The sequence below is a fragment of the Porites lutea genome, chromosome 5 (assembly GCF_958299795.1).
Source record: "Porites lutea chromosome 5, jaPorLute2.1, whole genome shotgun sequence".
NCBI lineage: Eukaryota > Metazoa > Cnidaria > Anthozoa > Scleractinia > Poritidae > Porites > Porites lutea.
The window spans coordinates 31,495,155-31,509,024 of record NC_133205.1 but is presented as its reverse complement, the minus strand read 5'-3'; the positions used below and the strand labels follow the sequence as shown (position 1 = coordinate 31,509,024).

The 13,870-nt window shown below is 37.9% G+C and overlaps 1 protein-coding gene across 2 annotated transcripts in view; it reads left to right on the top strand.

Moving 5' to 3' along the window:
- Positions 1-13,870, top strand: part of LOC140938858 (uncharacterized) — a 142,444-nt gene that overhangs the window by 126,588 nt on the left and 1,986 nt on the right. Inside the window, exons 2-5 of one of the 2 annotated variants that reach the window (XM_073388382.1) lie at positions 4,892-4,922; positions 10,891-11,695; positions 12,858-13,079; positions 13,520-13,579. In XM_073388382.1, coding sequence (XP_073244483.1) covers positions 4,892-4,922; positions 10,891-11,695; positions 12,858-13,079; positions 13,520-13,579 — 1,118 coding nt within the window. Of the gene's footprint in view, positions 1-4,815; positions 4,923-10,890; positions 11,696-12,857; positions 13,080-13,519; positions 13,580-13,870 lie in introns of those variants that run through there. The other variant, XM_073388381.1, reaches the window with a different exon arrangement.

The following is a 13,870-nucleotide window of genomic DNA, read 5'->3' as shown; positions in this document are numbered from 1 at the left end:
ACGCAATATGAAACTACATGTGTTAACGATTTAACCTCACACACTGAGCTTGGGACGCCTGTGGACCAATATACAGTCCGGAAAATTAGTATGAATAATTCATACTAACAACAAGTGGTAACGTTTGCGCATGCGTCAAGCTTGCTGGGAAGCACTTGTTGACCGGAAATCGTAATGGCCGAAAGCTGTTCTGAAGCTCTTTCAAGGGAGATTTTTTTGCATACCCAATCAACAACAGACATGTCTTATAGCTTGGATGCTTTGGCTAAGCCATGTTGAAGTGTCATGTAGTGGAGAAGGACCATTTAGCTGATTAATTTTCATCAATTTGGCTCCTCTGATGAAGCAGAGAAAGCGTTCACGAGGTCGTTTGTTGTGATATGCTGATTTGTTGACATTCAAGCGGTCACTGATTTCTGGGTTATCGTCCATGATCTGCAGAGCTGCTTAGCATTTAGGTAAGATATACCCCTTGACTTACTTTGTGAAATATGGAGCAGCATCATCGAATGTTATATGTTAAAATTATAGCAGCCTGAATTCAACGTAATTTATGTGACCCCCGTAATTTTGTAGTATTTGACCCTGACCGTACAGCGAGATCCAGTTATATATCCCTTACAAGCGACTAAACAAGTTAAACTTCTCCTTCGGTCACTCCGTATTTTCACTTTTAATGGGGGAAGTTCGAGTATTTTGATACTATTTAGCGGCATGAAATCAACAAGCAAATTTCCTACTCTTACAAGTAAGGCCGTATTCGGATGTTTCCTTCTATTTTAGAAAATTTGCTTTTCTGGTTTACATTGGTGCTCTATGGCGATTACTTATTCTCAGAGATTAAGAGATCGAGGCGGTGGATTTTGAAATATTATTTGCTAAAACTTCGTTAAAGATAGACAAATTTTTCTTGTCCTTTTCAACCTTGTTTTCAGATTTTTCGTGAACATGTAAAAGTATATCCCAACAAAACTTATTTGTAAAAGCATTGTTTTGGAACACTCTTTCATTCTTGAATGTTTGATTTTGCATCCAAGGGGGGGGAACACTGATGAATTTGCGTTTTAATAATCATGCACTGTGAGCCCTCAGATTCATTGACAAGAACCCTCACCATTTGGAAGATGATTTTATTCTGATAATTATTCTATATGATTTGTTTAATATACATACAAAATTGGCGCCTAAAAGAATTTTAGTGTTATGCTTAAAATGTTTACATAATGTCTTGAAATATAACTGAAATCAATATAAAATATGAAAATACACATATTGTGCATTCTTTTTCCTGCCCTTAACTATGAAATATAATAAGTGATTTAATGCATTTTCATATGACCATTACGATATTATTCCCACTTTGACACTAGCACAAGTTCAAGCACAAAACAATTCTTTCCCTTGTTCAGCTTTGCACTTGCTGGACTGCAATTCCTGTTTGAAGTACTGACAACACTGGACATGAAATCCCTAAATTTGATTGCTTGCATTGGCATCCACATACATGTAAGAATTAGCTCCATCACATACAATGTATTTGTATGCTTACAAAAATCATAAATGTTATTATTCCTTTTCTATCCAAAAGATTTCTTTCCTTCTTGAATATAAATTCGTATCCATGACACTTTAGAAATCCTGAATATCTAAAAGGGCATCGCTAGTTGTGGGCAACAACAAAATGCCATAGGGGTAACTTTTCACTCTCCGATAGAAATAAATTATTGTTTTGATACTCTGGGTCTCATATATTCAGTGTTTGTGCACATAAACTTAGGAGCACTTGGCTTGCCAATGTCAGTTTGGTTGTGTATACACAGTAGTAGTGTATATAGTCATCTATCATAGGCTGCATAAGTTGCAATTTATGTAAAATTGCCCCTGAAACAAGCTCATTGATGCTCCTGATGTTGCAAGATGACAAGTCATGAAAAATTTCATTTGCCTTTTGCCTTTTGCAGGAGCACCGTATGAGATGCTCAGCACTAAACCTTGTTGATTTAGGTGATAGTCATTGAGGACGACTGCATCGTCACATTCAAACCAGATGCACTTTTCACTCAAGCCATAGCAGAGCTGGTACAAAATGGGGACTATCTGTTTTTTATTTAACCCTGTGCTGTCTGCAGAATGTGTAGGGTGTGTCACTCCATCCTGAACTACATCAAATAGCCTTGGTGCCCCAGAAGACACACAGACAAGCTTTAATTATTGAGTCATACATTGCCTCACTTGAAGCTACCATAAACTCAGACTTTATAAATATCAGGCTTTAAGATCCTTAAGTTCTCCTCATGTTAAAATTGAATGAAAAGGAAAAGTTAGAGCTAATTTTCTCTCATTTTCAATTTTTTAATCTTCAAATCATAAGAACTTGGCCCCAAATAGATATGGGCTAGTCAAGGGAGGTAAGCCTTCTTAGTTATATATTAAATAATTAACACATGTGCAGTAGAAAATACCAACAACAAAATTTATGAAAAGCAAAAATGAGTGCAAGCATGGAAGTACCAGAAGCAGAAAATTCACTTCAATATCTCAGAGACAAAATGCAGTTTTAGATATTTATATTTAGATACAGTTTTAGAAGTATTTTCACTGTTGTGTGCATATTTGCAATTTTCTAGTATGTAGAAGTGTGGGGAGTAAAGGGAAGGATTTTTCATGGTTAGGGTTACCTCAATAAAACACTTCTGTAATATGTAACATCTTGCACCACACTCCTGTTTTGGCTCATCTAATTCTTTATTTTAGGAATATAAGGGGCATCTTGGAGTCAAAAGCCTCCATATTACAAAATTCTGCCTACACCCCCTGAATAAGTTAGGGCATCACATACATTTAATAGATGTCATTTCTAGAGTTTGGGTCTTTAGTTTTATATCATCTAGTCAAAAATGGAAACATACAATTTCATAGCCCTGGGTGGGCAGATATCTTTGAAATTTTATTAGTCGCAGAATTAGGGCTCTGCACCTGGTCTGGACTCTGGTGGTTAGGATGGGGTATCTCTGAAAAGTAATCACTGGCAGAATCACTTCACTGAGGTTGCACATCTCTGAACAACAGGGCGTTCCTGAATCATAACTGACGTGAAATCGTATTATTGAAAGGAGATTGTCGCAAGAACTGCAATTTGGCTATATAAACAGACTAGCATTTAGAATTTTTTTTCACAGCGTTTTATTCAAATCTTAAGCGTCGGACGTTTTGTACTCGGTCACAACTAACATGAAGAGATTTTTTCCCAGTTATCCAGTGTTTTAATAGAGGAGTTTTGCAGCTGTTACACAGAACCCCATCGAAGCTTGACGTGTCCTAGCGCAGCCTAGCGCAAACCAAAACACGAAACAATAATCACTCTTGGACCACAAACCGCGCAAAATTGTGAATGATCTGCGACTTATTAGCCTTGAGACCAATCTCGCATATTACAAAGAAGGCTTTGTCTTATCTGCACTCCACAAAGATAGAACAGATGACTAAGACGATGGTAATTTTTAAAAGAGGCGCCATTTTTCTTTGCTGCACTCGCTGCGATCCAATACCACCACAAACTTCCGTCCAGCGGCTCGCGCATACTCGCAACGTTACCACTTGCTGTTTACTAATACAGCTCGGAGGAATAAAGGTGATGTTACACGAGAAGATTCGCAACAACGATTTCAAGCGCAACACAGCGTTGTTTCGGGTGGTTACAACATTTTTCCAACATTGCATCGCCGTTGCGAATCGTCTGGTAACGTCACCCAAAAACAAAAGAAATCATCTTGAGGCTCTAGTCATCGGCGTACGGGAAAAATTTTGTTGGGGGCGCTGAACATAATTTGCCCGAATGAAACTTGTTGGTCACAGATGCACAAGATGATTCTTTCGTGACGTCAAGTTTTCTTCGCCATTCCGTGAGAGCACGGGCGTTCAAAATAGTGCAAATATTTTCGGTAAATCGAGATGGGCATTCCTAAAATACAAAACCATGAAGTGAGAGATAAAACGTATTTATTTGAGCTCTAAAATAAGTATGAAGAACGATTACTTCGACACCCAAATATGTCAATAATCCTTTGCATGTCATTCTGCATTGTCTTGTTTGCATACTTTCCATCAATGTTAATATTGTGGATCTTAGGTGATGCGGGATGAAAACAAATAAATCAAGATATTAAATAATAAATATTTTTTACTGTGTCTTTGCCCGATTGCCCGAATAATACTATTTTTTTTTCCGACGGGGGGGGGGCAGCCCCCCTCCCCGTACGCTGAAGGCCCTAGCCAACAATTCATTTCTTTTGTCTTATTCCCCTATGCCTCGTAGCCAAGTATGAATTTTAAATTATTTAGTTCATGGGTCAAGTAAAATCACTCTATTACCATATTTTCTGTGCTTTGCTGTTGACGCAAGAAGCCGCGCTGGGGATTCCCCGTAAAGGATTGTTCATAATGATTGGTTAAAAATTGTCACGTGAAAATTGTGAACCCTGTACACAAATAAAAACTTGTGAACCTTTCGATGCGGCGTTTCGAGCGCTGCGTTCAGGTTTGAAACATTTGGATGGTGGAATTCTGCAGTTGTAGAAATCTTGTGGGTGAGTGTTGAATATGCTTGTGTGAATATTGAGGTTTAAGAAATATTCTTCTTTGGGTCGCCACAATTCTTTCTTGTCCATTCTGGGTCCTTTCTTATTTCGAATTTAAATCTCATAACTATCATGCCTTTTAAAACTAACGACTTCTCTTCAGTCTGCTGAAGCGATATCCATATTTTTTTATATATATTATGTTAAGCTTACCAACTGACTGTTTTGAAAATAATTTTTATAGATTTTTTAAACTGCTCTTGATTTGACGTCGCTCCACCAAGATTCAATTCCGACGACGAGTTCTGCACCATGAGCATTATGAAGACATCATACATCTTTTTGGTAATCTTGTGTAAGCTTAACTGAACTTAAAAGTTAACTTGTTTGTCAGAACGTTTTACCGTTATTTGTGTGGTAAAGGGAGGAAGAAAAACAATAAGATATAGTTAACGCATATTATATCGGGTGCTTATCACCGCGGTTTATCGTGAGCGGAATCCATTTCAAGGTTATAAGCTTAATATCTAAATTACTCCTCAACAAATTGTTCAATTCTCCGTGCGTGTTAACACATACGATACAATATTGTCGGTGGCGTGGTAACCTTTTAATACTTAGTATGACTATAATTAATAATGGCGTTGTGCAAAATATCAGTGCTACCCTGTCCTTTTTTTCCTCTCAGAAAATGCTTGCTCGTATATTTTTGAAACAACATCTAGCAGGAACTTAAAATGGCGTAGAATGTGAACGTTGACGTGCAGAAGTTTTTACATCCGATTGTTCTAGAATAATGAAATAAAGCGCAATTACCGGGATGCTCATGAAAGCAAGGCGTAAAAAATCGATCGTTTTCCAGAAATTATTAAATTAAGTACAGTTTGACTATCGAAGTGTCGGTGCGACGTGCTCGGTGGCGCGCAAGTTCGTCTTCGCGGGAAAACAGATCGTTTTCACCGCGTTTTTCCCCCACTTCGCTCTCATTTCCCCATGCAATCTAATTCACCCGCTTAACATGCCACATAAAGACAGCGAATGATTATTAAAACAATTTTAAAGAGTGTTTGATGCGTAAATGCACAACTCTCTTGAAGCTCATAAAACACTGGTAAAGTATTAGCTGCTGCGAGTTAATTAGCTATTCAATTAATTTTCACCCCTTTACGGTTGTAAGAGCATGCTGGGTAATCAAGACAAGATGGTGAAAAAATGAAAAGTTTGTATGAGAATACAAAGTCATTTAATTCTTGCTAATTAAATATATTTGTCACTTTCCTTTGAAAAAAATTCAACTAATGAGCTTAAAAAACTACACACTAAACAGGGGCAAGAACTCGAAAACAGGCATGAGCCCGCAAATTGACCGCTGACTGTCTCTGATTTCTGCCCATGAAACAGATTTTTCACAGAAAACAGTCATTGGGTGCCCCTGACTAAATCTGGAGTGCATAGCAGTCCGTTGTTGCTTTTTAGAAAACCTTAGTTCTTCCATACATTTTCTGTAATCTGACAACACAAAAATTACAGAAAATGTATGGAAGACGTCAAATTTCTAAAAAGTGACAAAGGACTGCTGTGCAAACCATGTGTAGTGTATAGTTTCTTTAAGTTCATTAGTCAACTAGGAAGAATTTTCATACAAACTTTTGAATTCCTCACCATCTTGTCCTGATTACCCAGCATGCCCTCACAACCATAAAGGGGTCTATTATACACAAGAAAACAGAGTTCGAAATTTACTTTTACGTCCAGTTGCCCCTGGGGCAACCACGAGACTTGGTTTGGTTGCCAATGGAATATTTTGGTTGTCCAAATCGACCTCTAAGCCCAGTTCAATCCAAGATAGTAAAACACTAGGCAGCTCAAGTTATTAACAGCATTAAGCTTATTAGTTTTTCACACCTCAATAGTTTCATGTTTTTTTTTATCCCATCAAAAATCCCTTACAAATGTGGATTTATCTTTGGAGAACCGTCTGCGATAACTGTAAAACATTGTGTTTTCTTCTGCAACAAATTGCAGCCACAATAATTGTGGCTGCAATTTGAAGTCCTTGCTTGGAAGTAGGTAATATGCAAAAAGAATGGTGTGTGTGATGGAGACTCCCTCATGCACCCTGTTCTTTCTTGTGCTCATTATTGTGAAGTCCTTCACAACTTTTTTTAGCTTTCTAATTCTTGTTCCTCTAATCTGCTGTAGCTTCATCTGTCTTCATGGATAATTTCCAAATTGATTAGTATAGTAGAGGAGGCTTAATATTTCGTATTTTACAACTACATAAAAAATCAACAGGCTTTAGCAGGCAGAGAAAAAACATGGCAGTAATACGGAGCACATCTCACTGCAGTGCATCAAGGACTAGGCTTACCTACATAAGGGTCATTCCACAGTATTCCGTCTGTTGCGGAAGGGAAATTCAGAGACACTAATCATGTTGTAGTGTAATAAGTTTTTTTCATTTACTTCTGGATATTTAGGGAGTTTTTATGTCTTTTAGGGACCTATCATTTCTAGTCTCATGCTTTTCTCTTAAATGCATTATCTAGCTCGCAGACCATCAAAAGAGGGCTGTTGCGGAGGGGAACAGAAAATACCGTGTTCAAAGTTTTTTTATTTCATTCTTAATTTTCTATGAATTCTGGAATGGTATCCTAAGCTCACTGGTTTTTTCCATTTTATCAACTTATGTTAATTACAAGAATCATAAAAGGAAACTTAAATGTACAGCTCTTTTTCAGTGAGGCAGGATCCAAGACCACCATCCACTGTTGCGGAGGGGAAGTTGCGGAGGGGAAAATGTGTCCACATTTCAGTATTCATAAAACAAGCCACGAAAACCTAATTATAACGACCATATTTTAATATATGAACTTCAACAACTTTACATTGGCTTTATATTTATTAATGTCTCTGCTCCTTTATGATGCATGTCTAACGCGAAGTGACTTAATTATAAAACAAATAATGACAAGTTGGCGATAATGGGGGAGCACTGCCGTGCGCTAGGTTAGCGTGTGCGACTTCCGGCGATGGCGTGAGCAAATTTAAAAGAACCTCACTTATCTCCCCAGCACTACGAGCTGAATGCAATACAGTACGTGCTGGATCAGACAAGAGTATCAGTTTGCAGGCGATATTAAACGGCAATGCAGCCAACAAGCTTGGGGGAAGTCCCTGCACAGACTTAACCGCACTGCGAGGAGTGTCCCTAGTTTATTTGATGGCATAGCACAAAACAAAGCCCAAACCTCGTCTCCAAAGGGAGGGAGCTAGGGAGGGAAAATTTTTACAAGAATAGTATACTGAGCGCTTAAACCTTGCTGAGCACTGGAACCCCCTGAACAGTTGTTCTACGCTTTTCTAGCTAGACGCATGTCTGCTGGCATCGCCAGTAGAAAAGGCTGTACTACAAGACAGCTCAGCGTTGCATGTGCAAACTCTTAGCCATGAATATAGTGCTTTGAAAATATTGGCCAATGCTGTGGCTCGTACTAGCCTGCTTAAGACAACAAGGCCGTAAAGTTCTATGCTAGAATACAATGCATCTTAGAGCTCGCTGACCTTGACAACCTGACTACACAATTGCTTTGTTGAAAAAGAACCGCCATGAATGGGTTACTGATAACTAGCGTCACGTTCCATTAACTACATTTTACTGGCGTGACAGTAAAATTGCTTTTATTTTTAATAGGGTCACTTCTCACTTTCTTTCTGAACTTTCTACTTCTTTCAGTGTTAGAAGGCATTTTTTAAAATTCAATACTTCTCAACTCAGCAAGAAAGCCATATTGAATTTGAACACATGGTTTTAGCTATCCCACAATGCATTGTTTGAGTACAAACTCACAACAGAATTCCCCTCCGCAACAAAATTTCCCCTCCGCAACAGAAACTAATCATTCTTTATCAAATTCAGCTAAAAACGTGAAATCCATTAGAACATAATAAAATTAAGCCTTGGTCAAAAATTAGAAGATATGAAAACAGAAAGTTGAATTAATTATTTGTTAGCCTGAAAATAAAACTATCAGGCCTCAAAATGTTGCGGAGGGGAAAACAGCATCCATGACATTGTCTGCTGCTGTCATTATGGTGAAAATATCAATGTTGGTCAATACTAAAGTAACTTTGCATTAAGTAGTTTTTGTCCCATACCAGCTCAGCAAAATTTTTGTTAATAATTTGTTATCAGCAACACATTTAACTTTCCCCTCCGCAACAGCTATTTTCACTGTATATGGTAATTGATGATAATTTATGCATACACGACAACTGACAACAAACAAAGTTTACCATTTTCACATACTATAACTAGTATATTTTCAATTTGTCAAGAAATTGAGTGAAACAAACAATTTTGATTTTTGATATTTTCTGTCCAAATTACTGTGGAATGACCCATAAACTGCTGTTTAAAGCACTTTATTAACTACAGGCTCATTCATACCAAACATTGAGTGTGGAGTCTGTTTTTTCCACATTTGTTAACTAACTTTTAGGTTCCATGAACCTTTCCAAGACAAAAAGCTGCAGCATTATTTATGTCTGTTTAGGGACTAATACCTCAGCAGATTGGGTTTCCAAAGGGACATTCACTCAGCACAAATTTGTTACCCCAATACGAAAATGAAACGATTTCAACAAAAAACAGCTTACCATACTTAAAATGTGTGTTACGTCTCTCCTGTGTAGTCCATGGGCTGATTTCTGGCCATTTTGTGGGTTTTTATGTAAACTGTTTTCTCTCTATATTTAAGGTTTACCAAGGGACTCCAGCGAAGTGGCCTGAAGGATCCACCAAAGGAAAACTGCTGTAAATTCATTACATTAACGGCTCTAATCGCCTCCAAATTCCGCCTAGGTAACACACAATAGCTCTGCTTTCTATTCGTGATCTTTCTTCAAGACACATTTGCACCGATTGTGAATCAGCAACCTCAACAGAACCTTGGACTGAACTCTGAATTACTGTTGAAAGATAGCGACCTGGCTTGAGACTCAAATTACTCACACTTGGGGTGGGATACAGTCTCTTGCTCCTGTTGTTTTCTTTCTCAAGGGTATTGATGTCAACGAGAGCAAGCTAGGGACTGTCTCCCACCCCGAGTGTGAGTAATTTGAGTCTCAAGTTGGGTCGCCATCTTTCAACGGTAACACGGAGTTCAAACCAAGGTTCTGTCCATGGCTTCAGACGGGAAGGTTTGCAGAGATTGGTGACCTTTGATTTGCTCTTAGTGCAAATGCGTCTTGAAGAAAGATCACGAATGGTAAGCAGAACTATCATGTGTTACCTAGCGGAATTCGGAGGTGATTGGAGACGATGGAGCAATTTATGGCCGTTTTCCTTCGGTGGATCCGTCGGTCCGCTTCACTGGAGTCCCCAACCTTGGTAAACCTTACATAGAAAGAGAAAACCGTTTACAGTACAACCCACAAAATCAGCCCATGGACCACACAGGAGAGATGTAACACATTTTATGTAAGGTAAGCTCTTTTCCACTGAAATTTTTTCATTTTTGTAGGTTATGCAACAATGTCGATGCTCATGTATTTCAAGCTTGGGCTACCTGTAGTTACATTTTGAATCTTACTAACTGAAACCTATAGACTTAATTTTTTTCCAGTTGTATTTTCTTCTCTGCCTTAATTTTTGTAGAATAAGAACTTATTGAAAAGTTTAGGCTAAATAGGTTCTTATGAAAAGGGGGTTTAAAATGAAAATTTTAGCCTAGCAGGTTCTTAAATTTTAGGTACTTATATGCAGGTTTTTACGGTATTTGAGATTTTAGCAACCTCTGCAGTACCAAGCCAGAAACCAGAAAAAGGTGCAAAGAGCAGCCCCTTCATTTTATGTAGGGTGGGACCCCCTTTCCACAGTAGTGTTGAGGGAAATGCTGAAAAAAAAATTGAGTATTTTGGCAATTTTGTCTTTAGGGGGGTGTAAGGGCACAAAGTAGTCAACTCCCACAACTGTTGCCAAACCCGACACCTCAACTGCTTTACAGGTGAATTTAAAATGTTTCCATAGGGAGAAACCAAAGTTGCCATGAGCTGTCAGTTTTAATAAATTAATTAATTCAATAAATTCCTAAATCTAATCAAATAAATAAATAGCCTGGCTTGCACAATAATACATGTAGACCCAGTATGTAGTTTACATTGTGTTCCAGTTTGCTTTTCTGATTGCTTTAATACCAAAATATTTGTCAAGGACATGTTTATGGTTAATCTGCATGACATTTCTCTCTTAATTAAACTTATACTGCGCAACTGTTAACTTTTTTTTCTTTTCTTTTTTTTCCTTTCTCAGGTCATCCTAGTTTACGGGTCTAACATTGTTAGCTGCAAGCGAAAAACGCCAAGGCATGATGAAATTGAAAGGGTGATTAATGAGACTTATTCTGTGATCTGGTATTGCTCTGGTTCAGAGTGTCATCCAGGAAGTGGATTGAGTTTTCCCTGTGGTGTTAGTATTCCCTTCAGTGAATCAATTGAGTGTGTTTACTGTGTGAAAGGGGTGAATTTCTCTGATACAATTGACTACTCTCAGTGTAAAAGCTGTAGAAAATGCAGTCCACATGAAAAGTCATCAGGACATTGCACCACCACAGAAGATACTACAAGGTGTTTGAAAATATGCAATAAGGGTTTTTATTGGAATAATGTAACTGACTCATGTGATCCATGCAGTGACTGTTGTGAACAACCATCCACACATCATGAGAAGCAGTGTGAGGATTCTGGTCTGCCAGTGTCACATCAGTGTCGACAAACCCATGTCAAATGTCAGCATCCTATGGTCAGCATCAAAACTCCTGAAGTGGTCCATAATGATGAACAAAATGGTCTTTCTTCTTCCAGTATTACTGGTATCATAGTTGGCTGTGTTTTAGTGGTTTTGATTGTTCTTGGATTTGTGCTTTGGCAAAAATGGCGGCATGTCAAAGCTATTCTTAAAAGATGCTGCTGCTTCAGTCAAGGAAAAGCATACACTATGTATTTCTTAACCAACCCAGAGGATAACAATGCTGACTTAGAATCAGGCCCTTTCTTACCAGTAAATGGAAGTGGAAGTGATGTAGGAGAGGTTATAAAGAAAGGACTTTTGTCATCAGGTTAGTTTCAAACTCATGTGTGCAAAATCTTAAGCAAGCAAGATATTTTTAGACCTGTTTTACATGTAGGCCTATAAAGAATGTGTGGTTCTGTACAATTTAATATCTAATATATGCCTCTGTGAAGAGAGAGTTATGAAAAAATTTCATAAGTAAGTGTTATATATGATCATCTTGGTGTGTGTAGTCCTGGGGGAGGGGGTAGGGGACTCTGCATATGAAAGGGGTGGGAATGCTCATCGGAAATTTTGAATTAAACCCCTAAAGGAGACTGATCTGGGCGTGGCTGAAGGTTTTTTTGACCCCTAAAAGAGAACATGTTAGAACACAGACAAATGAAAACAATGGACAAAGATGTCTGCTTTAAGTATTGATGTTATAGAAAATTTGGATTGCATGAATGGAGTAAATAAAACGAATTAAAAATATACATATCAAAATAATATATATTTTTATACTTTTTTGCATGCAACCCTAAACGAGACCTTCAGGGCTAAATATGATGGCGTTTTGCCCAGAACACCCTAAGTGAGACCAAAATCCGAAATTAACACCCCTAAGCGAGACGATGAGCATCCCCACCCCTTTCATATGCGGAGTCCCCCCCCCCCCCCCCCCCCGGGTTGTGTAGTGCTTAATGAGAGGACTGTTAATGTTCACCAGTTCAGGTTAAAATTTTTTAATGTTGGTTGATTCTCAATTTTCTTTGTTATCTCCTATATAGCCCTGATTTGATCCATGAATTGCCGTTCTGGCTTCTGATTGGTGCCAGAAAACTTTGTGTTTTTCTGGCACCAATCAAAAGCCAAAACGGCGGCAACCGTTTGGAACTGGTCTGGTAAGACATTGTCCCCAGGGGCTCTTCTGGCCATTCTTTACTTACTTCGTGCCTTATTTTTCCGCCCGTTTAGACTTTCCCTCACCCCCACTATCTGCCCCTGGGTCTCCGAGGATGAGCAGTAATCGGCCTTCGAACAACTGGGCCCCATTGTATTCTGCATACATTGTATGTTCTCTTGTCTTTGATTATGTGCATTTAAATGTTAATTGTAGCTGCAAAAAGTGCTGTGGTGTGCAGACCATATTATTTAACTTCATTTTAAGGATTCCAAAAATACTGCAACTGTTACAATAATCCAGTGTTATAATGCATAATCATCAGGTGTGCCCGATGCAAGAAAGCCAGGTTATTTTAGGGAACTATCTGTTCCCCTGGAATCCAGAGACCCACCAAAGGCCAAAACTGCATTTTTCAGGTCAAAGTCTCATCCAGGTTGCATCAAAGATTATGCAAATAAAGAAACACTGAGACAAACTGGTCAAAGCAGCCCAAAGAAATGTCACTCCAGTTGGAGAGAAAAGAAAAGTGCTAAGAAAGGATATAGTAAGTACAAAGTTGGCCATCAAACCAAGAAATAATTTCAAAATATGTTGAGTTCTTCAGAAAGAGAATTTTTCACACTTGACACTCATAAATGCTGGTTTCACTCGACCTTAAGTCTATGTGTAGAATCTTTCCCAAAGATCTTAAGTTTAAAACATTTCTCTGCTAGATCATGAAAACAAGATGTACTTTAATTTCAAATTTCTTTTTTTAATAATATTGGTTTACTGAATATTGCTATTATATATTTTCCTTTCTTTTCTCCTGGACATTCGTTTTGTATCTGCAATTTGTATCTACAGCTTAAATTTTACAGCTTAAAACTTTTTATAATTATATTTTTTTCAACTGCTTATGGTTGGAATTTTTGAAAAAATGCACATTTTTTATTTGTTTGATCCATATAATAATCATAAATTCTGCTGTTTTTACTATATTAGGGCTGGTGCCAGCTAATCCAGAACTGCCTGATGCTGCTGGTATAGATCTTGATGTGGAGGGTACATATTAATAAATATTTTACATAACTACAACCATTTTAGTAAAAAAAACATGATCAATCGGTATTAAGCTTCAGTGTCGTAGAAAGAGAAGGAAGTGATACCTAGGGTTAAAATAATTTACTCAATGCATGTTTAGTGAAAATCCAAGGGGTTTTATGGTTTTAAAAAAAATATCAGAGATCATGGTTTTTGAAACAAGCACTGCTACATTCATACCTGTATGAGTTGCACAAGACTGCTGACTCCTATCCTTTAAGTACTGCTTGTGGCATCAGTTTTTCTGGTCAA